The 26,057-nt window shown below is 33.2% G+C and overlaps 1 protein-coding gene across 4 annotated transcripts in view; it reads left to right on the top strand.

Annotated features, from left to right (window-relative positions):
- Septin7 (septin 7) overlaps positions 1-26,057 on the top strand; it is a 107,023-nt gene that overhangs the window by 44,922 nt on the left and 36,044 nt on the right. For all 4 annotated transcript variants that reach the window (XM_040291843.2, XM_078039858.1, XM_078039857.1 and 1 more), the window contains 4 exons: positions 5,508-5,614; positions 15,251-15,351; positions 16,422-16,556; positions 23,019-23,136. In XM_040291843.2, the coding sequence (XP_040147777.1) occupies positions 5,508-5,614; positions 15,251-15,351; positions 16,422-16,556; positions 23,019-23,136 (461 nt within the window). The remainder of the gene's footprint in view (positions 1-5,507; positions 5,615-15,250; positions 15,352-16,421; positions 16,557-23,018; positions 23,137-26,057) is intronic.

Below are 26,057 nucleotides of genomic sequence, written 5' to 3'. Positions count from 1 at the left end.
AGCAACTTAGTGAGACTCTACCTTAATATAAAGGTGAAAAAAAATTAAAAAAAAAAAAAGTGACCTGGGGATTTGGCTCAGTGGCTAAGCACTGCTCAGTTCAATCCTGGTACTGAAAAAGAAGAAAAAGAGGCGGGGGAGACTGCTTTTAGAGCAGTTTTAGGTTCACAGCAAAATTGGGAAGAAGATACAAAGATTGTTCATATACTCTTGTTTTCCCACACATGCATAGCTCTACCCTCCCCTCACCTACCCACAGGGTTACATTTGTTAAATTGTGAACCTAAATTGACATATCATGATCAACCAAAGACATAATTTACCTTTTCACTCTTGGTATTGTACATTCTGTGGATTTGGACAAATATAAATGGTTTTCATCATTGTAATCTCTATTTAGAGTATTGTCACTGCCCTAAATATCCTCTTCTCTTCATATTTATTCCTGTACCACAAACCTAGGTAACTACTGATTATTTTGCAGTTTCCCTGGGTTTTGCCTTTTTTATAATGTCATAGAATTGGAGTCATACAGTATGAATGCATTTAATGTTACTCCATGTTTTTGCAGTGCTGGGAATTGAGTGCAGGGCCTCATGCATGCCAGGCAAGTGCTCGCTCTCTATTAAAAGGTCTTTTTTTTTTTTAAAGAGAGAGGGAGAGAGAGAATTTTTAAAAAATATTTATTTATTAGTTTTCGGCTGACACAACATCTTTGTGTGTATGTGGTGCTGAGGATCGAACTTGAGCAACATCCCCATCCCTTAAAAGATCTTTTGACCATTTTTTTAACTGGGATTTTTTTTTCTATTGAGTTATTTGATATTGAGTTGTTTAATATTTTGAATATTAAGTCCTTATCACATGTATGCTTCGAAGATATTTTCTCACATTCTATATTTGTGTCTTTGTTGATTTATTTATTTTTATTTCCATACAAACACTTTTTTAATTTGATGTAATTCTTCATCCTCTCTGGACCCCCCCCACCCCCACCTTTTTTTTTTGCCTTGGTTGCCTGTGCTATTTGAGGTCATATCCAAAGTCATTGCTATGACCCAAGCATAGAGTTTTTCTTGTTTGTTTGTTTTTCTTAATAGTTTTACAGTTTTAAGTCTTACATTTAAATCTGTAATTCATTTTTTAATACAGTGTGGGCTATAGGTCTGCTTTCATAATTTTATGTGCAAATACTCAGATTTTAATAACATTTATTGAAATAACTATCCTATCTTTAATGTGTGTTCTTGACTTCTTTGTTAAAAATAAATTTAATTTTTTGTAGATTTTATTTTGGGCCAATCTATTCCATTGGTCTTTATGTCATTTTAATGCTAGTATGTTGTTTTTCTGTTCTCTGCACTATTATAGCTGTATAAGATATCTGAATCAGATGGTATAGTAGTTCCTGCTTTGTTCATTTAAGATTTCTTTATTTGTGGTCTTCTGTGGTTCTATGTGAATTTTAGAATTATTTTATCCATATCTGAAAAATGTCATTGGAATTGTGATAGGTATTGCATTTATGTCTAGTTTTTTTTTTCTTTTTAAGGCAGTATGGTCATTTTTATCAGTATTTTCAAATCCATGAACACAGGTTTTCTTTCCATTTATTTGTATCATCTTCAATTTCTTTTTTAATTGTTCCAGAGTTTTATTGTAGAAATCTTTAACTCCGGGTAAATATATTCCTAAGTGTTATTCTTTTGGTAGCTACTGTTAAAGGTAAACCCCCCCCCCATTTCTTTTTTTGGGTAGTTCTTTGTTCATAGAAATACGACAGCTTTCATGTTTTTTCTAAGTATAAAATCATGTCATCTGCAAATAGGCAGTAGAAATGATGAGAGTGGACATCATGTCTTAGGTTCTTAGAGAATGTTGTAAACATTGTGCAGTTGAGTATGACATTAGCTGTGGGCTTGTCATCCTTTCTTTTTAATTTCTTGGAAGAATTTCAGGAGAATTTGTTTTTAATTCTTTAAATTTTTGGTAGACTTTACCAGTGAAGCCATTTGATCTAGGACTTTTTTTTATTGAAAGGTTTTTGGTTACTGCTTTAATCTCCTTACTATAATTATGGATCTTTTTATGTGTTGGGGCTGGGGTTACTAGGGTTTGAACCCAGAGGAGCTTTACCACTGAGCCACATCCCCATTCCATTTTTTTTTTAATTTTTTACTTTGAGTCAGGGTCTCGAAAAATTAATCAGCCTGACTTGAACTTGTGGTCCTCCTTCCTCAGCCTCCCCAGCTGTTGAGATTACAGGTGTGTGCCACTGCACCTGGCTAATTATAGATCTTTAACATGTTTTCTTTTTCATCATTCAGGCTTCATAGGTTATATGTTGCTGGGAATTTGTCATTTAGGTTCCCAGTTTGTTGCCATACAATTATTCACAGTACTCTTTCTGCCTTCCTAGTAATGTAAAATAGAATTAATTTTTAATTTTAGTAATTTGAATCTTTTTCTATTCTCTTTCTAGTTAATGGTTTGTTAATTTTGTTGATCCTTTTGGATAACTGACTTCTTTTTGTTATTACTTTTTTTCTATTGTTTTTAAAAATCTATATCTGCACTAACCTTTTTAAAATTTCCCTCTTTTTGATGACTTTGGGTTTAATTTGCTGTTCTTTTTCTAGTTCTTTGTGGTATAAAGATAGACTCTTGAATAAGATCATTATTTTAATGTAACCATTTTCAACTATAAATTTTCTGTCTTAACACTGTTTTCTGCATCCTATAAGTTTTGATATGTGTGTTTTCATTTTGATTTGTCTCACTATATGTTCTATTTTCTCTTATGATTTCTTCTTTGACCCATTTATTATTTAAGAATGTGTTAGTTAATTTCGAGTAGGTATAAATTTTTCCAGTAGGTATAAATTTATTATGTTACTGAGTTTTAGTTTCATTTTGTTAAGAAGGAATAAAAATTTGATTTTAGTCTTTAGTTTAGATTTTAGTCTTTAGTTTATTTGTTTGTTTGTTTGTTTGTTTTGGTACTGGGGTTGAACCCACAGCACTTTACCACTGAGCTGCATCCCTGGTCCTTTTTTTATTTTTGGTTTCGAAATAGAGTCTTACTAAGTTACTGAGGCTGGCTTTGAATTTGTAATCCTCCTGCCTCAGCCTCCCTAGCTACTGGGATTACAGGAATATGCCACCACTCCTGGCTCTTTTGGATTTATTAAGACTTGTTTTAGTCATTCCTGAAAAATGTCTTGTGTGCATTTGAGAAAATTATGTATTCTATTGTTGGATTCAAAGTCCATTTTTACCCATAATATAATAACTACAAAGCGTACAGATGTAACCAAAAGATTAGATCTAGCCAGATGCATTGGTACATACCTATAATCCCATGGCAGGAGGATCACAAGTTTGAGACCAGCTTTATTGAAAAGTTTTTGGTTACTGCTTTAATTATGGATCTTTTTATGTGTTTTATGTGTTGGTTATTCTATTCATTATTGAAATCAGAGTATTGAAATTTCTATTATTATAGAACTATTTCTCCCTTCAGTTCCATCAGGGTTGGCTTCATGTATTTTTAAAAATATTTTTTTTAAGTTGTATATGGACACAATATATTTATTTATTCTTATTTGGGGCTTAGGTTAGAACCCATGCCTCACGCATGCAAGTGCTCTACAACTGATCTATAACCGCAGCCTGGCTTCATGTATTTTGAAGTCCTGGTGTTTGGTTTATGTAGATTTTATGTCTTCTTGATGAATTGATACTTTTACCAACATACAGAAAGTCCTTTGACTATCATAACAGTTTTTGATAAGTTTATTTTGTCTGACAGTAGTAACATGGTAACTCTTTTAGTTACTGTTTGCTTGGAATATCTTTTTTCAATCTCTGCTTTCAACCCATTGAGTTCTTAAATCTAAAGTGAATCTAATAGATAATATGTAATTGGTATCTTGTAGCAGTTTTGTCCCTCATTTCCACCAGTTTTGTGCTGGGCAGTCAGTCCTCTGCTAATAGAGTGGGCATGGCTGGGCATGCTTAAGCTTAAGGATCATCTCAAGGTAAAAGCTTAAGTTTTTAGGACTTCTCTGAAGGTGAAAGTCATAATTTCCAAAAAGACTTTCACCACTGTTTCTTCTGGGTCTTTAGGTGGTCTGTTGTAGCTCTTTACCATAGTCTGTGGCCCCAGGCTGCAGACTTGTAGTCTCCTTGTCATTTTCATAAATGGTTCTTAGCACTTCTCCCACCTGAGATCCAAATTAGGCAAGATAATTGTTACTACTCCTTGCAGAGCTAAGACTGATTAAAATGTTAAAAGAAAGTTCAGCTCTTTTCCCTTCTCTTTGAAGGGAAGGAATTCATTCTACAAGGCTTTTGTTTTTTTGAGACCCAGACAAACCTATGGAAGGGTTGAAACAAGAACTCAGAAACATGCCAAGCTCTCTTTTGCCTATAACTTTTTCTCAATTGGGCATTTTTTATTGTTCCTATAGGTCTTTCGCTTTTTTAAAAAGATACTTTATTTTTTAGTTGTATTTGGACCCAATACCTTTATTTTATTTATTTATTTTTATGTGGTGCTGAGGATCGAACCTAGGGCCTCATCCATGCTAGGCAAGAGCTCTACTGCTGAGTCACAACCTCAGTCTCTCTTTCACTGTTTTTTTTAATCACTCTTATAAGGTCAGTTCAGCCGATTTTGTTTTGTTGTTTCTATGAGGAATAAGAGCTTGGAGCTTCTTTATTTGCCATTTTGATGTTTACACTTGAATGTTTTTTAATTTTGCAAAAATAATGTAATATTATTAAAGGAAATTTAGAACACACAGAAATGTAGAAAGCTTAAAACAAACAACTCCCTCTCCCCAGCACACTTCTACCATCGTTTTTGGATTCTGGCTCATGAAGGGGAGATATTCTTATACTTAAACTCATTGGTATGTGGGTAGATAGATTAGAAAATATTTTTTGTGATTTTAAGTTTTATACTGAGGTGCATTGCGATTAATTTTTCTTCGTATAAGCAATTTTCTACTTTTATAGCTACATTATTTCTTACTGAGGATATTCTGTTTTTAATAATAAATATTTATAATTTTCTAGTTTATTTCACTGAAATAACAATATATAATCCAACTAGAATTTTTTCCATAATGATCGACTTTGGTCTTTAGGAGTACATTATTGTTAAAATTGCCAATTATAGCATTTGGATACATTACTTTCTAATAAAAAAATTTTATTTTTAATAGTGGGATTTGCTATGTCATCTATCTACAATACAGTAAAAGACAAATGGGGAAAATTATAGAACAATTATAAAAGAATCCTTGAATATATAAATTTCATTTAATTAATAACAAACTTGAGGACAAGATACTTATTCTAATAGTGAGTTTTTGTAATATATTTTCTAATGTTAACTTTTCCCATCAGAACTACTTGCATGAAGCAAATTTGTTTATAGTATTATATATACATTGATTAAAGTGGTTGAGTTTGACAGACTTTTCTCCTATTTCTTTTAGGTGAATCTGGACTGGGAAAATCGACATTAATCAACTCATTATTCCTCACAGATTTGTATTCTCCAGAGTATCCAGGTCCATCCCATAGAATAAAAAAGACTGTGCAGGTATGTAGATTAGTATTATTAATTAATGATAAACTGAAATAATGTTAACACAAGAGAGAACTCATGCTGTGCCTTTCATTCACCTAGAAGTAGGATGCAAATTTGACTTTAGCTAGTGTATAAAGTGAGAAACATGACTGTCATAAAATTAAAAAGAAAACTTAAAAGTAAGCTAATCAAAGAAATTGTCTTGATTGGGACCTTCCAGAATTGTCCTGAGGACTCCTAGAAATGACACCATGACTCTCAGTAAATAACCTTAGAATTGTTCTGTCTAGTATGGAAGCCTCTTGCCACATGGGACTAGGTTTAAATAAATTAAAATTAAAATTAAATTTAAAAATGCAGTTTCTCAATTGCAACAGATATTTTAATCTGTTATGTGCTCAGTAGCCATAGGTAGCTACCATTTGGAGTGGCACACATATAGAATATTTTAAGGCTAGGGATGTAGCTCAGTGGTTCAGTCCTCCTTAACACTTATCACAAGTCGCTGCACCAACAGACAGTTCACAATGCATACAAGTGATACATAGTCCAGACAAGTTCTGTAAGCAGTTCAGTGATAGCTATTGCAGAAGCTGTAGATTGGTTTTATCTTTGTCTTCACCGGTACTGGGATGAGGATAGGAATTCTGGCAATAATGGCTAAAGAAAAAATTATGTAACATTCCAGAAGGCACTAAAAGAAAACAATTTTCTGAACAATTTACATTATCTTGAACAGAATTATTAAATATAATGAAAAGGTGAAAGTAAACAGATCTCTTAACCTCCTTTTGTGTTCACATATTAAAACAATCCTCACAGCTGTTTACCCAATTTAAATTAAACCATGTGAATAAAAAAAAAATTTGGATCCATTTTTTCATGAGCGCTCATCATATATGATGTATGGACATACGTAAATACAAACATACAATACAAAATACAAGTGTGCACACGTAATATAATACTTACAACACATAACATAATAGTTAAGGCCCTATAACTTTTTACAGGTGAAATCTCCATTGCAATGTTTAAAAACTCTATAGTCAAAAAATAGAACTGATCAGCAAAACATTAACCTAGGTCTGTATGAGCTCAAAAAATAAAATAGGACTTTATGATGTAGTAAAGGGCAATAATAAAATAGTTATTGAAAAAAGCATCCTGGTTAAATTACTGATATACCCTTTGGAGAACTGGCTATAATTTTTATTTCGCCTTTATAATCAGGATCAATTACCCCAGGACTTATCATAAGTCCTTTTAGTGTAGAAAAACTGTGTCCCAATAATAAGCCTACTGATCCTTGGGGAAGAGATCCTTTTACCCCTGTGGGAATGATTTGAACTCCCATCTCTGGAGTTAGTGCTGCTCTGGCAGAGGCGCAGATGTCCAACCCTGTGCTCCCTCTGGTTTGTCTGATGAGGGATTTAATGGATAATGTGTCCTGGGCACTACCCTGATGTGGTTGCTGGGTTCCTCCAATGCCCCGGAGCATTAGGCCCTCCTGTCCATTTTTTGGAAATGGAGCCTGATGCCTTTCTCCAAGATATGGTGGATAGACACGTGGTCCTTGTCCATTTTTTGATAACAGAGTACCCTCTATGGTGGTTTGAGAACGGCATTCATTTGCCCAATGTCTCCCTCTACGGCATCGTGGGCAAATACCCGGTATTCTACTCCTTTGATACCTAGTTTTGTTAAACCCTCCTCCTATGGGGCAGTTCCTTTTAAAATGTCCTGTTTGTTCACAATTGTAGCATGTTTTTGGCCTGGCATCTAAAACCTGTTGTACTGCAGCTGCCAAGACTTGCCCTTGTTCATTAATGTCTCTACATAATTTAATATATGTGTTTAAATCTTCATGTTTCCATTGTCTAATGACTTCTGTGCACCAACGATTCGCTTGCTCGTAAGCCAGTTGTTTTATTAATGGCATTGCTTGTTCTGTTTTCCCAAAAACTCTGGTAGCTGTTTGAATAAGCCTATCTACAAATTCAGCGTAAGGTTCATTAGCTCCTTGTATTACCTTATTTAACTGACCTTGTAAACCTCCATGTCCTTGTAAAGTCTTCCATGCCCTAACCGCATCTGCAGCAATTTGTGAGTATATGGAAGCAGCCCATGACCTGGTCAAACAAGAAGGACATATACAACCTTCTCTATCTCCCCATAATACTCTCATTTTTGTCATCAAAAAGAAATCTGGTAAATGGAGATTATTGCAAGATTTAAGAGCCAAAAAAAGTCCCCCAATGAGCAGCTCCGTGATCTGAAAGGGCAGGGAAACAGCCCAATGAGCATCACCGAAGAGGAGCCAATCATCAGCTGGCAGCTGGAAGTTTGCTGGGTCCCCTTTGGCTGTGGCTCTCAATAAAAACCCATAGAAAATACCAATATAGGCCACATGACTGACCTGTGTCTAATGCTACTTAGTGAAAGATACTTAAAATAGATGGGACTTCTATTTTTTAAATCTCAGTTGGTACACCCATGAGGTTACATGTTGTTTTTAAGGTTTGGGTTGGAAACTGGACTTAGGGGATGTCTTGACTTCCATTTAGGTACTAGATATGAAATTTTAGTAAATTGCTGGGTAGAGGAGGACAATCGGTGAACTCATAAAAGCTTTGAACTTTACATGTATTATTTTCCTTTTTTAAAAATAAAAACAATAGAAGTATATTTCAAAGCTCTTTTGATTCACCCATGCAGTAACCTTTGCTGGTATCTGAACATGTATTTATTATCTCAGTACTTTAACACATAGAAATCTAGTTTGTTGTACGGAACAAAATATTTACTCAAATAATGAAAGAGTGCTTGTAATATAATCATAAGTGTGCTTATTCTATCATGGTATACATATTACCATGTATGAAATTGTCATCACTGATTCTCTACATTGTATGATTATGAATATGTTTTTTCTTTTTTTTAAAATTCAGTTGTATAGTAGACATTCTTTTATAATCAGAAAAATGCCTTTTAGGGCAAAAGGGGTACAAATTTTAAGCAGATTTATGAATTTTCAAATATGTAAACATATGTTCATGTAACCACCACTTAAATTAAGATATAATACATTTTCTAGCATCCTAGAATGCTTTCTTGATTTTCCTTTCAGTGTTATACCCCTCAAAATAGACATGTTGCTGACCTCTGTCTCTGTAGATTAATTTCACCTGTTTTTTTGAATTGCATGTAGACACTTGTAGCTGGTTTCTTTCACCAAAGATTAGTCTGTGTTATTTATACATGTTGACTATAGTTGTAAATTTTTTTTCATTATTCTATAATATCTTTTGTAGGATTATATCACAGCATATCTCTTGTTTCTTATTTTTGTTTTATTTCATTTTAATTTTGTGGTCCAGGTGATTAAACCCAGAGGCCCTCTACCACTGAGCTACACCCTCAAACCATTTATTATTTAAATTTTTGAGACAGGTGCTTGCTAAAGTGACCAGGCTGACCTGTTACTTGTGATCCTCCCGTTTTGGCCTCATAAGTTGCTGGGTTTACAAGTGTGTACCATCACACATTGCTTCTCTCTCCTGTTTTAGATAGCCTGTGGATTTTCAGGTTCTTAGTAATAGAAACATTCTTGTATATGTCTTTTGGTGAACATAGCCCTTGCATATGCATAACAGTATAAAAGTGTCCCATCATGTTGATCTGTTTCTTTCATTGCTAATGAGATTGAACTGGTATTTTCTACTCATTAACCGCTTCGGTTTCATTGAATTGCTATGGTTGTTTTTAATACTTGCTATCTTTTCCTTACTGATTTACACAAGTTTCTTACCTAAATAGTAATCTAAATCCCTTACATTTTGGGCATTATATGTATCTTCTTCCAGCCTAGCTACCTTTCTAGAAGATGTGACATGCTTGAAAAATATATCATCTAAACTCAGTTTGCCTTCCTTTAAGAAACTTTCTCAATATATTTTCCTTTTGTGACTATATTTTTGACTTTCCCATCTTGAGGACAAAGGAGTAATGGGATTTGGGCATATCCCTAACAAGATCTTTTAAGGCACAGGTGTTTGTTTACCACTGTCAAATCTTCCTTCTTTATCAAAAATAAGACCTCTAATACTGAGAATCAGAATGATCCTAACTAGAATCCCAGAGAAGTATCCTTTCCTGACTGAATCTTGTAGATATTCCTTTATATACTAGAAACAAATTGAAGATCATCTATACTCTTCTGTTCACTTATCCAGGAAAAAGTATGACATATGCTAGACTGGAATCATTTAAGAGACCTAGAAAGTAGATTATGATCATCTTTTACAGTTGACTGTCTCTTCTCTAGCCTAGCAGTCTAGCAGATAATCTGCCTTTGGAAGCCAATGAATTCTTTCAGCAGGGAAGCATGATCACGAGACACATTAAACATATAATTTTGAGTTTCAGAAGCCAGTCCTGACCTGAGGCTTTCTGGAACACTGACATCTGTCAAAAACAAAACAAAAATAAAAACAAGGAAAAAAAATCCTCTCCTGCAATGTGCCCAAACAGGGAATGAAATTTTCATAAAGACCGTGATTTCATATTTTCCTTTCTAAGGATTATATATTTACAAAAGATTTGTATCTTAAAGAGAAATTTGTTCACATTTATAGTCTTAGAAGACAATCATGTATTACACTGAATGGAGAGCTAATTCTAAGACTCCTTTTTATCAGTAGTTCTGTTTTAACTGTTCATTATGAAGCTCTCTGAGATTGATTATTAACTTTCTATCTTGGGCATAAGGACCCTAAGATGTGCATTTCCAGATGTGAGCTGACATCTCAAACACCAGTGTGCATCACGGTCTCTTGGAAGGCTTGTTAAACAGATTGCCGATTTCTTTCCACAAAGTTTACTGTATAGTAGGTTGAAGGCAACCTCCCTCCGTTTAAATTTATTAATTTGCTATCACTGACTTGGGTATTACACTTTAAGAATTCTTGCTATGTAGTTTTCTTGGCCTACTGAAAACTGGTATTATCCTATCTCTGTGGGAAAGGAGAAGGGGGAAGTGTTTTGTCTTACTTCTTTTGGAATATTTCAAATTGGATGAAAAAGTTCCATGTTCCTTATTATATATATATATATATATATATATATATATATATATATATATATATATATATATATATATCTTTCTTTTCCCAATAGCTGACTAAAATGAAGTATCAGAAAAAAAATTGGAATATGAGCTCCACATCATATTCTAATCTCTTGTATAGATCCCTGGACAAAGTTATTAAGAAAAGCATCACATATGTTGTATCTGTGATAACAAATTTTATCTCACAACTTTGTTGTATTTGAAAATCATATGTTAATTCAGTGAAAGTATTTTCTTTGGGAAAAGCTTTTATTCAAGATTAAGTCCATTTTAATTTTATAAAGAGAATTCATGGGGTTAGGAAACTGGGTTCAATTTCTAGCATCACCGAGAGAGTGGGGGGGGGCTGTGTGGAAATTATTTTGTGAAAACTACAGTGTTAAGATCTTTTGTTTATTTGAGTTCTTAGTTGGCAACTTTATGTTGATCCTACTTTAAAACCTTTTCTTGGACTATGAAGTCCTGTAAATCACTGCTTTAGATTAAGTTGGCACAAAATTTGTGGAAGTAAGGAAAGGTGAAAGCAGTGTATCCTAGTCTTTGAAAAGCATGTTTATAGATGCCTTGAAAAAATTTACAGACTCCAATTAGAAAACTCTCCTGCAGTTATAAGCGCAGTTTTGATTTTTTGAACCAATCAAGAAATTTGAATTCTTTAATATCAGGCTTTGTGGTTACAGTAATGATGAACAGATACAGTTTCTAAAGTTCTCAATTTAAAAACTTAGATAAACAATTACGATTTAGTGGGTAACCCGGATGCTACTGTCGTGCTTAAGAGATGACCTGGGTATATAGTAGATATTAGTGAAGTGGGAAGGGGATGGAGAAGAGGAGGCAGTGGGTTGAGAAGTGAAGATAAGTGGTAGCTATCAAGAAAAGGATGAGAGAAATATGTGTAAAGAGTTGAGAGAGTAGTGTGGTTATTTCAAAAAGACTCAAGAATAGTTATATTCAGTTTCTGAGAGATGAGAGGTTGAATATACAGGGGAAATAGTTGTCAAGATGTTTCAAAAATGGGAAGTTATCAGATCCCCAGTATAGACTGAGAAATTAGCTTTAAGAAAAATCAAATCTCTTTCATTGAATAGTAGGGAGGACTCAGTGCTGATTCAAACAGGTTGAGAATGCTCTAGAGTGGCAGGTATTTTGACCAGCATAATTGACACACATGGTAGAGAAGAGGACTTTAGGAAGACCGTTCTGGGAAATGAGAAACATGCAACTAAGAAGCTTATAAAAGGAATATTAGATAGCAGAGAGGTAGCCGATTGAGGTTGACACTCATGAATTTTATGGTACAGAAACAGAAGGGTGAGTAGATAGACTAATCCAGACGGGAATCTGAACTGGAAAAGGAAAGAAAGGTTTTGAAAAGAGGAGATTGCTAATAGAAAATGAAAGGAGCATGGGATTTAAGGTCTCAGAGTAAGAAGACAGAAACAGAGAGTAGAGGCAGAATTAGAAACTCAGGATCAACTTTCTCTTTTATAAACTAAAATAATTCTGGGTCTTGAGAAAGAAGCAGTCTTTAGGTATAACTGTTATACTGTAGGTCATTTCTACTTTTCTGTGGTATATTTAGAAGCATTTAAGATGATATTTATCTTTTGAGCTATTAAGTAATAGTTCTTATGTTTGATCTCTGGAATACGTCAGACTTTTCAAGTCTTTTCTGAGCTTTGGTCGTAATGCCCTTTACCGAGCAAGCGTTAGTAAGAAGTGAGCTCCTGACAAAATTTTAAACTTCTCGCCAAAATTTTGTGCATTTAATTAAATAATGATTTTAATTTACTCTAATAAATGACTTATAAACATTAGCTTAAAAAAGTTTAGTGTACTTAGCAGTCTTTTGGTTATGAAATGGTAAACATTGAAAGTTTGATTTTTTTTTTCCCCCTCTCAGATTGAAACTAAACAGCATTAAAAAGGAGAGAACTTTAGATTTCTGGAATCTAGGAAGCCAGAATAAACCTCTAATGGGCTTTAGTTTTATTTACTCTTCAGGGAGAAACCATTGAAAATGTCCTTGCTTCATTCCTTTGGTATTAAATTATGCATTTAATCTTAGAATTCTGAGTGATGCCATAAAATATGCTGATGTGACTGACCTGCTTAAGGAAAGTGCATGGGAAAGTGGCCATTTGGAATAGATTTGTTAAGAAAAGTTTGAAATTCCTGGACTTGAACTAATTTGTTTTCCATGGATCTCATGAGGATACTTGAAAAACCAGATGATAGGATACAGTTGGATCCTGTGAATGGCACTTGTTTACAGTTAAGTTTTTTGGATCTCTTCCATATGTTACTGACTTTGTATTTGACCATGTATGGATATACAGAATTTGATAGGCGAAAAAAGAAAAGAAGATTTATAAACCCATTCTTTAAAGTTCATACAATATTCATTTTTCTTATCAAGTCAATAGACAATTAGGTTGAACTGATTTTGTTCATTCTTTCCTTTTTTGGGATGGCGGTGGGCTGTGTTGGTGATCAACTCCATGGTCTTATGCATGCTAAGCAAGCACTCCGTCACTGTCTGATCTATACTCCTAATCCCTTTTTTATTTTTTATTTTAAGTAAGAAATGTCTTAAAATTAGCCTGGTACAGTGGCATACACCTGTAATGCCAGCCTCAGGTATATGACTTAGCAAGACCCTATTTCAAAATGAAAATGGCTAGAGATATAGCTCAGTGATAAAGCACCCCTGAGTTCAATCTCCAGTACCACCGAAAGAGAAAAAAATTAAAATTTAAGCTGTTGTATTAAGGTGTGTAATATGTATATAGCATTTGGGCTCTGTTTATTAATAAGGAAAACAAATGATTTCAAGTAAAACTGAGAGAATATTCATGTGGAAATAAATATTTTTTAAATCAAGTAAAAGGACAATATGATTATTTAATATGTTTTTGCTTAGTAACAGTTATTAATAAATGACCTGTCTTTATGAAGGATCTGGAAAATAATCCAATAATAATAATATTTTAAAATGTAGACTTGACCAGGTTGTCCTTTGACTAGAGGATCACTAGATAAATAAAATGTGGACTTCCTAAGCCAGGAGAGAGAACATAATTTAAAAATTTGTTTTAATACTGATGAATATTATAATTTATATATTGACGTTTGCCTTTTAAATCTGCAGATAAATTAATACTTAATATTTAGATTACCAGTTTGTTAGATTAATATGCTTATATTCGGGATACTCAAAATTTTTACTGATAGCTTATGCCAAGATCAAAGCAGTTTGAAAAATCATTGATCTAAAAGATAAGACCTCCAGAGACATGCATGTCTAAATCTTATAGATTGTTTTCTTTTCAAGATTTTACAAGTTTTTCTTAATGATAAACTTCTTTTATTGGTAGTCACTAGTCATGTGTGACTATTTAAATTTGAATTAAATTCAAATAATATAAAAATAAACATTTAGCTCTTCAGTTGCACTAGCCACCATTTTATGGGCTGAGTAGCTACATTACCAGGTGGTTACAATATTGGACAGAGTGGATACAGAACAATTCCACTATCTAGGTATATTTTCTTGGTACTATTGGGTATAGTTGCTGCAGTGTTCTTACTCAGCAATCTTAATCTGAGCTTCTCATTCTCTTTGTATGCAAGAGCGGGTATCTAAAAATGCAACAGGGAAAATAGAGTTCCCATTTCCATATTCTCTAACAGTATGCCAAACTTTTTCTACCCAGAAATTAATCACTTTCTTTTCAAATCCTTTTAGTCAACATATATGAAGTTGCTTTTTTCTTGGTCATGATCACATTTTATCCTTTAATTGGGTAGAAAACAAATTGTGCCAAGAACCATTGTTGTATAAGTTTAAAACCTTTAATCAGACAGAACATATTTGAAAATTGAAAAGATAACTGAAGATTTTAATTAGTAAAGTTTCAGTCTTATCAGAATACATTTTCACTACCTGGACCTTTATTGATTTGTGTTATTCAGAAAATGGAGCATATAAGTTGACTGAAAAATATTTAGGGAAGGGATGGCAGTAAGTTTGTTTGAGTAATTAGTTTGGATAAAACTATATGGAGACTAGTCCAGGAAGTTGTTTATTATAAACGCTAGATGAGATATGCTTGTATAATTAATCACATTTGAACTCAATAAATTACCAAATTATTCAAACAAATTATTTATTTATATTGTTTGTGTATTTGGGTCACGTAGTATATAGCTCTATTGGTTATTACTACTTCATTAGTTCCTCTTTCCTTCTTTATGTAAAGTATGAACCATAAACTCAGTATGAAATACCAAGAGAATGGTATATTATATACATACATGCTTTTCTTTCAAGTATTGAGGATTCTAATGGCTGCAATAATTGATTTTAAAGAAAATTGTGGGAGAGAGTAGATTAATTTGTAAATAATTGCCAAATTGGTTTAGAAAAATTTGATTGTCACTGTTTATATCCCTTGTAGGAAATATCTGGTGTAATGCATGATACTAACATCTGTACCAAATGACTCTTACAGGTGGAACAATCCAAAGTTTTAATCAAAGAAGGTGGTGTCCAGTTGCTGCTCACAATAGTTGATACCCCAGGATTTGGAGATGCAGTGGATAATAGTAATTGGTAAGAAGTGTTTGTTCTCATTGCTTTCTTGGGCTTTTGAGATATCAGCATGGTTAGACTTCTTTTGCTTACCACTTACGTTAATAAATAACATTGAACTTTAAGTGATGTGACTTGAGTTCATATGTCAACCCTGCCACTTATTTGAAAATATTTTTTAACTACTTTGAAGTAATTCTTTCCTATACAATGGAGTTAATACCTGTCATAATTATTTTTAACAAAAATCTTAAGCAACAAAGGTAAGAATTTTCATTATTGTAATAAATGTGTAATAAATAAGAATTCTCATTATTGTAATAAATGTCAAACTTTCCCTTTACTATAATTTATAATTGCATAAATTATTTTCTAAATAATTAGCTAAATTACCCAATTTTTAGACCTTCAGTTTTAAGTAAATTAACTTATGAAATTCTAGTCTTAAGTAGTTATTGAAGTTTTGTTTTGTTTGTTTGTTTTAAACCTCTAATTAAACCCAGGGACACTTAATCACTGAGCCACATCCCCAGCCCCTTTTTGTATTTTATTTAAAGACAGGGTCTTAACTGAGTTGCTCAGGGCCTCATTAAATTGCTGAGGCTGGCTTTGAACTTACTATTCTCCTGCCTCAGCCTCCTGAGTCTCTGGGATTACAGGCATGTGCCACTGCACCTGTCTCTCTCAGTATTTTATAAACAGAATTTTTTTTTTTTTTTTAGTCCACATTGATTTGAGGTGATTTTCTCTCTTAAAACCCATAAATAAGTTTATCCTAATGTTTTTATATTAAAGTAATCTCCATTTTAAAATCGTATATAATTGTTTTCATATTGGAAAGTATCTTAGCATTTTTGTAGTAATTTGTTCATAATTAACTAGGTCTTCACACTGCATTTTAAATCTTTTGAAATAATGAACAAGGTTTATTCAACATAATTTTTACCTGTTTCTGAATAGAATTGTTTGAGATCCTTCTATTAGTTTGGTTTTTACCTAATTAAAAATATTGATTATTATCTTATGGTTATCAGTTTTTCATTCATTTATAAGATTGTAACTTAATTGTGTTGTTTATCTGCATTCCACAGTTGGCAGCCTGTTATTGACTACATTGATAGTAAATTTGAGGATTATCTAAATGCAGAATCTCGAGTGAACAGACGTCAGATGCCTGATAACAGAGTGCAGTGTTGTTTATACTTTGTTGCTCCTTCAGGACATGGGTTAGTACCTTGATTGTTCTGATGCATTTGTTGTTGTTGTTTAGTATTTCTCATCTTTATGTTCATATTTTAGAATCCTTATTCTAGGAAGCACATATAACTAAACTAGACCAATGATAAAGGACCAAATTCCATGCAGAAATGACTTACGAGCAAACTTTTTAAAGTTCTAAGTAAACTAACAAGTGATTTTATCCCTTAATTCCTCATATGTATCGTACCTGCTTCATGGAAAGTAGCAGGGTTTTCACCATGGTTTGAGGTCTCAACGTGACTAATTCAGTGTTTGTTTTGACCATACTTTGTCACTAACTGAACTACCAAATAAGCAGGAGTAGCAATAACAATTGTCTTTCGATTTAATGTTAAGAAATTTTAAATAATTTTGCCATTTCTTCAGTTAGTCCATTTGGCTTCTGTTTCACCTTAGCTACCAAAGTCACATTATTTCCATTTCATACCCATTAGTACTAACCTTCTTTTTATTAGGAGTTAGGACCATGTGTCTAGATGTACATCTGATTTGATTATTCTGTTTGTTAGTAGTTAGCCTGTAAACTCCTCACCCCTTTTTTCCCCTTTATACTCTTCTGTCATTTTGAGTAGATGTATGTGTTATTATCAACTGCAGATGCTTTTAATTACTCTTCTTCAATCTTTTTCTTTGAGTCAGTAACTCAGAGTAATTCAGTCACTTAATGATAACTCCACCTCTTCACCAAAAACAACTAGATTATTATGTAGAACAACATTTTCCTTTGATACTCAAATTGCAATAATGTAAAGCAATTTCCTTATAAGCCATGTTGAAATAATGAACAAGGTTTTTGGTTTCTCTCTCCATCTTTTCTGTAGTCTGATGTCCATTTTCTCTATCGGTAGAGCAGGGAACCTTAATTATGAAGTTAACATTTTTGCACTAGCAGGTTAGAGAGGTGAAAGTGTACCTTTGGATATTCTACATTGTTCTCAGAAGTTTATAAATTTTTATCATTTAAATGACTCATCTAGTTAAAAGGCTCAAAAAAGGTAATCTTAAAAAAGGGAACACTATATAAAGTTTTTTATAAGAACCTAGGCAGCTACTTCTTGAATTTAATTTTTTAAAATATTTTTTCAAGTTGTAGATGGACACACAATATCTTTGTTTATTAATTTAGTTTTTTATGTGGTGCTGAGGCTCGAACTCAGTGCTTCACACATGGGAGGCAAGCATTTTCCTACTGAGCTGCAGCCACAGCCCCTTAATTTTTTTTTTTAATCAACCTAGTTTAATTTGTTAGGACTTAATCCTGGAAGTCAGCTGAATGAAGTTTTAACCTGCAGTTAAGTCAATAGAAATTAGTAAGCTCATAACCAGTTTTATTATTTTAGATCTTTTGGACACTCTCCAAGCGTTAGTATTTCTCATGAAATTACATTCCTCCCATCCCCCCTGGGGAAATTTATTTCTTAAAATTGCATGGGAAATATGAAGGTTCCCCCAATGCCTTATTTTGTTTGTTTGTTTTTAGAAAAAGTTTTATAATTGAAATGATATGTAGAGGCTTTGACCTGTTTTTTGTTTGACACAGGAATGGGAGTTCAAAATTTTTATTTCCTCTATGCAAAAATATGCTTTTGAATAGTTAGCTTAATTATTTTTAGAAATGGAGCAAAGTTTTGCCCATTATGTGATACCATAAACTAAGTAAAAGAATATGACACTGAATTTTATGTAGAGTTCTAAATTCTCTGCTCACTCAAGACTGAAAACCCATGCAGTTTAGTAAATGAATTAAGGCTTTTCTATCTTGTTTGAGTAGTTCCTAGATTTCTTTTTTAGAAGGACTCCTTTTTTGAAGAAGAAATAAATTTTAACGTATTGATTTTATTGTCTTCTACCTCATCCTACCAAGTGGATGAGGAAATAGGCATAACTTATTATTTCAGTTATTATTGTTCCATTTTTTTTTTTTACTCACTGTTAGGTAGCTGCTATTAAAATTAAAAACCAACTCAGCACTTCAATTTTAAAATGGTGTCTCATTCTTTAAATACTGACCACCACTATTTTAAAAAAGTAAATATAATTTAGTAAGCTTTATACAGAACTTTTTTCTTCCTGAGAAACATACTGTACTTTATTTTGTGTGTGTGTGTGTGTGGGGGGTATTTATCATTTCCCCTGTGGTCAGTGATTTTGCTATAAATAGGCTTTGAGATTAAATAATCTTTTCTCTCTAACGGGGGTTTATTTTTTAAAATTTTCACAAAGGACTTTCTGTTAGTTAAAAACAAGATTTAAAAACTAAATTTGTTAATGAACAGATAAACCTGTTCAAAATTAAAGGGACAGAGGAAAAATTTCAACCAGTATGAATATAGTCAACATTGAATGAAATGTTTTCTGCTGATGTCATTTTGTAAGCATGTGAAATTTGTATACTAATTTAAGAAGAGTTTTATTGAGACTTTTATAAGGTTTTACCTTTTATCCTAAAGGAAAGACTGATTTAAATGTTCATTGGCCTTCATTTTATACTAAGAAAATTGACTTCCCTGATTCTCTGTCATGATTATTTTTAAAAACCTTTCTCTTTAAAAGTTGGGATATTATAAATAAATACTCAGTTTAAAGTTACAATTAAAACAGAACTCTCAAGGGATAATTTTGCATGCATGTTCATTTGCAGTATATTTTTCATAATAGCTAAAACATGGAAGAAACCCAAGTATCCATTGACAGATGAGTAGATAATCAAAATCTAGTATAGCCACATGTTGAACATTATTCTGCCTTAAAAGGACGAACACATAGACTTATGGTGCAATATGGATGAATCTTAAGAACATTACATTAAGTGAAGTAAGCCAGTGCAGTGGTCTGGATTCTTTCCCTCCAAAACTCATGTGAATGATTCCCCTCATGAATAAATTACCATTGTAATAGAAAGCCCTTTGGAAACTGAATTGCCCCCTCTAGTATTCTGCCACATAAGGAACAGCACTCCTCTTATGAGGATGGTGCATCATTCAAACCATCTTAGAAGGGGAGAGCGGGCCTTTACTAGACACACCTGCCACTACCTTGACTTGGGCTTCCCAGACTGCAGAACTGTGAAAGAACACATTTCTTTTTTTTTTTTTTAATAAATTACACAGTCTCAGGTATTTTATTATGGTAGCATAAAATGGACTAAGATAGCCAGTCATAAAAAGACAAATACTGTATGATTCCATTGAAATGAAGTACTTACAGTAGTCAAAATCATAGACACAGAAATAGAATGGTAGTTACCAGGTGCTAGGTGGAGGGAGAAGGGGATAGTTATTGTTTAATTTGTTATAGAATTCCAATTTTATAAAATGAAGAGTTCTTGAGGTAGATGATCACACAACATTGTGAAATATCACTAAACTGCTCACTTAATTTTATGTTATCTGTAAAATTTAAATAATTTTATTTTATCTGTATTTTAAAATATATTAATCATTATCTGGTTTTAAATATAAAATCTAGTTAACTTGTATTTTGACTTTAATGTTTTATATTAAATGCTCTTAAGATTTAATAAAAAAATTAACTGAATTCTGCCTTTAACACTGGTTTATATAAGCCTATCTATATAGCTCAATAAAGCAGAGGTAATTTAAACTTTTCATGGGTGTAAATTGGAAACTGTACCATATGTATTTAGAAATCTGAGGTTGAATAGGCCATGACTTTATATTTAATGATATATGTAAAGATTGATGACAATAAGCATATTTTAATTTTTTCGCAAAGATGGATAGGTTTTTTTTTTTCCCGTTAGTATTAGTGAGGTAAATACACTGTTATACATAGTGTAGTGTTATTTCAGCTATACTCTTTTCCATGGTATTTTCTATTCTTTGAATGCCAGTAACGAATTCCAAGGAACTCAGGATAGAGAGATTTGCAATAGGAGGCAACCATCTTAAATTTTCATATTTGTATCTTCTTTTCTCTTTACCTCTGTTTTTGTGCTGGTCAGCCTCACTACCACAATGAGGTATAATGGTTTTTGTTAGTATAAAGGAGTATCGTATTACTCCTGGACTCCAATCTTCCCAATTTCAACTATTTATTAATTTAAAAATAGTATCAATATAATTATTAAGTCAATATTAGTCAATAGAATAACAGACCTTTATTCCAGTTTCTCTTACTGCTTTATAAAAATTAAAGAATATTACTTTAGAATGGTATTGCTATGCAAAAATATTTCTTATTATCTTTACTTACTTCTTTGGAACATTAATATTTAGTCCTAAGTAGGATGTAGGTGTAATATTTAGTCTTAAGTAGGATGTAGGTTTAAGGACTTTCTTTGGTTTTCACTTATAATTCCGAAGACATAGAGAAAATCATAGTAATTTACTTTTTTTGTTCATAAATATTTGGGCACCTTCACAAGTGTCCAACATTGTGCTAAATGCTGAGGATACAGATGGATGAGATAAAACCTTCATTTGAGAAGATCTTTTAGTGAAAAGATAGGCAAAATGAATACATATTCAGGAATTAATATGCAGTTCATTAAGTGTTTACCACTTAGAAATTGTGTAGTCGTAGATTAGAGAGGATTCCCAGAGGAAATTGGCCAGATTCAAAATGAAAAGTAGGAATTAAACCAAATAGGAGGAAGATGGAATTGAAGGATGTTTCAGGTAAAGGTGATAACCTGTGGCCAACAGTTGAGTTATGGTACTTTTCAAGAAATTGTGAGAAATTAATAAAGGATGGCACATTGGAAGTGGGAGATGGCAAAAGATAGGCCAAGAATGCTGCGAAATGAGTCCAGACGGAGAATCTTTGTCTTTACTAGCCCTGTGAGCCACACAACCTAAGGAATGTGTCCTTCAGTAAGGCTTTTAGTCAAATAATGATTTAAATCAGATTTGGATGTCTACAGTGTAGATAGTTTATAGGGAAACAAAAAGGCTCATGTGGCTCTCCATTCCAGAGGTCTTGGTGACCTGAACTAAAGTAATGGAAGTGGAGGAGTATGTAGGTACATATTTGCATACATATTTGTTTGAATGTTTTCCCCTGTAGCAGATCTTGGTGAATCTTCAAAAGTGAGAGTTAGAGAGCAATTCTAGATTTCAGGCTTGAGTAATTGGATAAATTCACTGAGCTGGGAAGCATACAAGAGGAGGAAATACTGAGACTCAGGTTGTTTTAGTTTTTGCATTGCTGTGAAGAGTATATCTGACAGAAACAATGCAGAGGAGGACAGATTTATTTTGGTTCACAGTTTCAGTCCACGATAGCCAACCCCATAGCTCTGGGTCCAAGGTGAGGCAGAACACCATGGTAGAAGGGTGGAGTAGAATAAAGCAGCTCAGAACGTTACAGTCAGGAAGGAAAGAGAGATCTCCACTTACTAGGGACAAAATATAAACCCCAGGGTCATGCTCCCAGTGATTTACTTCTTCCAACCACAACTTACCCTACCAACAGTTATTGTCTATTTAATCCCTGTCAGTGGATGATGAATCTACTGATTAGATCATGACTCTTATAATCTAATTATTTCACCCCTGAGCATTCTTGCATTTTTTTCACATGTGAACTTTTGGGGGATACCTCATCCCACAACATCCAACTCTCATAATCTAATTATTTCATTTCTGAACATCTTGCATTGTCTCTCATACATGAGATTTTGGAGGACACCTCATATCTAAACCATAACATAAAGCTTTTGATTTGAAGGAGCCCCCCATGAGATGTCCCAGTTTAACCATTGGGTAAACAAATCTGGTCTTAAGTGAGATCTAGATTGTGTAAAAAGATTTGGGAGTTATTGGTCTGTAGAGGATAATCAAAATCTATTGAATGATGAAAATCATACAGAATATAGAATTTTTTTAAAAGGGCCAGGTAGAGAATTCTAAGGAATGTACTTCTTTGAAGGACCAGCCTTACACAGAGGATCCTATAAAATACCTTAAAGGATCGTAGAAGAGCTTATGAGGGGGTGATGACAGATATACACATTGGGCAATTTGTGATGGTAAGCATCCTTATGGAAAGATTTGTGACTTGAAAAATACAACGGCAAAGTGATGGCAGCAGCCAGATTGTAATGGACAGAAGGAATTTTGAAGGTTCTCTTAAGTATCTTGTCTGAGAAGATTGTGAAATTTAATAAATAGTTGATTCTAAGAAATTCTACTAGGAGCCTTTCTGGTTTTTTTAATTCTTTATTAGGGCCAAAACCCTATGAACTGGGTGTTCAAGGGCAGGAATCAAAAAGCCTTCTTAGTCACTCCAGTGTTTCTTGATTGAAGTCCTGTTCTACCTAACTGTTGGCTGGCCTAATACCTCATCAGAGAGTGTTTCTGATAAGTAAGTCAAGCAGTTAATTGTATTTACTGGTCATTGGGAATGTGAAGAATCTGTTTCCCCAAATTGGTCAGTTCAGTCATATTAAATACTATGTATTTCAGACTTAAACCATTGGACATTGAGTTTATGAAGCGTTTGCATGAAAAAGTGAATATCATCCCACTTATCGCCAAAGCAGACACACTCACACCGGAGGAATGCCAACAATTTAAAAAACAGGTGAGCAAAATAAGTTAACTCCTGGGTTTCTCCCATTATTCATGTAATTTGCAGTTTTTACCATTTTTCACATAATTTGTTGCAATACATTTCTCTTTCGGATTTACAGTATTGTCAAATTGTATTAAATAACTCCTGAAAATAATCTTCTGCCTTAATTTTCTTCTCAAATTTTTATCCATTATCATAGTAACCTGATGCTTTGTCAGTTTTTAAATAAGATTATTTTAAATAACTCCCATCACCACCCCTCCTCACACCTTATAGAATTATTTTAGAATGAATTGCCACAGCTAGGATTGCTCATTGAAAGTATCTGGTTATTTTTATAGCCCTTTAACCCTGCCTCTGCATTTTGTATAGTGTTTTCCCAATAAAACAAACCAAATTTCTATAATGAATATATTTGTTTCACTTAATCTTACCAGTTTTTAATTTTAATTTTCAGAAAGACTGAACATTTTTTGAAGCAGATTTGTTCATTTTAAAATTTCTTTCATGAACTTCCTGTTCAAAACCTTTGTACTTTTTGAAGAATAATATTAAGTAATGCCTGTATGTATTTATTATAGATTCTCTTTATTTTGGATATTTAGTTTTCTCTCTTTCTCTCCCCACCTCCCTTGCCTTGTATGCCTTTCTCTCTCTCCCTCCCTCCCTCCCTCCCTCCCTCTCTCTCTCTCTCTCTCTCTCCCCCCTCCCCTTCTCCCTCCCCCTCCCTCCCCCCCTTTCTGTCTCTCTCCCTCCCTCCCTACCTTCTTACTTATCTCTCCCTTTCCCCCATCCTCTCTGGGATCCAGAGGCATTTAACCACTGAGCCACATCCTCAGCCACCAACCCCCACCTTTTTAATTATTTTGAGTCAAGGTCTCACACAGTTGCTTAGGGCTTTGCTAACTTGCTGAGGCTGGCTTTGAACTTGCAATCCTCTTGCCTCAGCTTCCTGAGCCATTGGTGTACACCACCATGCTCTGCTAGTTTTCTCTCATTTTTACTGTGCATTTTCTTTTTTCTCTTTTGCTCTTTATATCTTAATTTTTATTGCATTTTATGAAAGACATGTTTTCCCCATGTATTAGAGATATATATGTTCCATAGTTTAAGCTTTTATCTAAACTCATACCCAGTTTTATCACTAATATTGAGTTAAATAATGACACGTTTTCCTCATTATCTTGTCTTAATTTATTGTACGTGACATTTTATGAAATGTAGGGTCAATTTGTGGAATTCTCTCCCATTCTAGTAGTTGTAGTTTCTGTTTTAGGCTTGTGTTGTATTTTTTTATTTTAATTTTTTTTATTGGTTGTTCACAACATTACAAAGCTCTTGACATATCATATTTCATACATTAGATTGAAGTGGGTTATGAACTCCCAATTTTACCCCAAATGCAGATTGCAGAATCACGTCAGTTACACATCCACAATTTGTGTTGTATTTTTTTAAAACCACAGAAACTTTGTATTATATCTAAAAAAAAATTTTTTTTGAGTTATTATCTCTTACTGTTGTTATAGTTCTCTTTATAAAAAAAAATACCGTTCTTCACTTTTCAATATGAATTTTAGATTACCTTGAAACTTTTTACAAAAAGAAAAACCTGTTGAAATATGCTTTGAAGTTGTGTTAAATTCATGTAAATTTTTGAGAATATTTTGTATATTGTTTTTACTAGACATATTTCCATCAGGAATATGGTTTTTTTGTTTGTTTTCCATCATTCCTGTTTTTGTCTTATACTGTAGTGTAAATTTCAAATACTAATCATGACATTTCTCCCTTTATTTTGCATTATATCTCTATTGGGATTTGTACCGAGAACTTAGAGATAAAAAAGACAAAGAAGTAATGATCTCTACTTCCAAATTGGTCACATTCTAGTAGTTGCACAGTTCCCTTTTTCTTTTTTTCCTGTTTTTCTTTGGGGAATTGGTAATTAAAGCAAGACCGCATACATGCTTTCCCACTGAGTTATACTTCTAACCCTAGTGGTGGTTGTTGTTTTTCTTTCTTCTTCTTCTTTTTCTTCTTCTTCTTTTTTATTTTATTTATTTATTTATTTATTTTTTTGGTATGTTTAGAATAATGATTTCTATCCAGGAGTCTCTATCAAAATCATCTAGAGAACTTTTTCAAAATGAGTTGTTGGGGCTTATCCCGACCAGTTATTACTGGCTTTAGTATTTATTTTGAAAATGCTCTCTCAGTTCATTTTAATATACAGCCTGTACCCAAGAACCACTACTCTTAGAGCTTGATACTATGGCTTCTTTTTGTCTGCTAGTCATTTATTTGTCATCTCATCAATTTTTTCTACTCTTTTTTTCTATGTAGGACATGTCCCAGTTGTGAAAGATATGTGATCCTGTTTCTCTCCCCCCCCCACCCCGGGGCAATTTTTACTTCTTTTTGTTTCTATTTAGTATAGTAACCATGTAACTTACTTTGTTGAGAATACGTTCCTTGAGAGTAGCACCAAATGTAAGCAAGGACGTGAGTTCTAGGTACATTATCTGTTTGTTTGTTGCAAATTCAAATAGGGTAAGTAGTTGAAAATTATTTGGATGACTGTATTTCATTTTGAATTTGGAGTCAAGTTGTCTTCTTTGATCTTTTCATTCTTGTTAACTCTTGAGCTTCTTAATTTCTAGGGCATATTTTCATCCTGTGGGATGTCCAGTCTTGTATATGTTGCTTTTTGATTTGTGTTATACACTGTACATGCAAGGATATTTACCTATCAGAGTATAATTTTTCTCTTGGGACCAATGTTATATTTAGTTTCACTCATTCTGGCCACATAGTATAAAATTTTTAGGTGAGTTTTAGTCTGCTGAATAAGATAGTTGGTGAGTTATATCTAGAATAAGAATCTCAGTTATTGTAAATAAATGACCTAAAGCCATTACGGTAGAAAC

This window comes from Ictidomys tridecemlineatus, chromosome 2 (assembly GCF_052094955.1).
Source record: "Ictidomys tridecemlineatus isolate mIctTri1 chromosome 2, mIctTri1.hap1, whole genome shotgun sequence".
NCBI classification, from domain to species: domain Eukaryota; kingdom Metazoa; phylum Chordata; class Mammalia; order Rodentia; family Sciuridae; genus Ictidomys; species Ictidomys tridecemlineatus.
The sequence above is the reverse complement of the archived record's forward strand: the minus strand, read 5'-3'. Positions and strand labels throughout refer to the sequence as shown.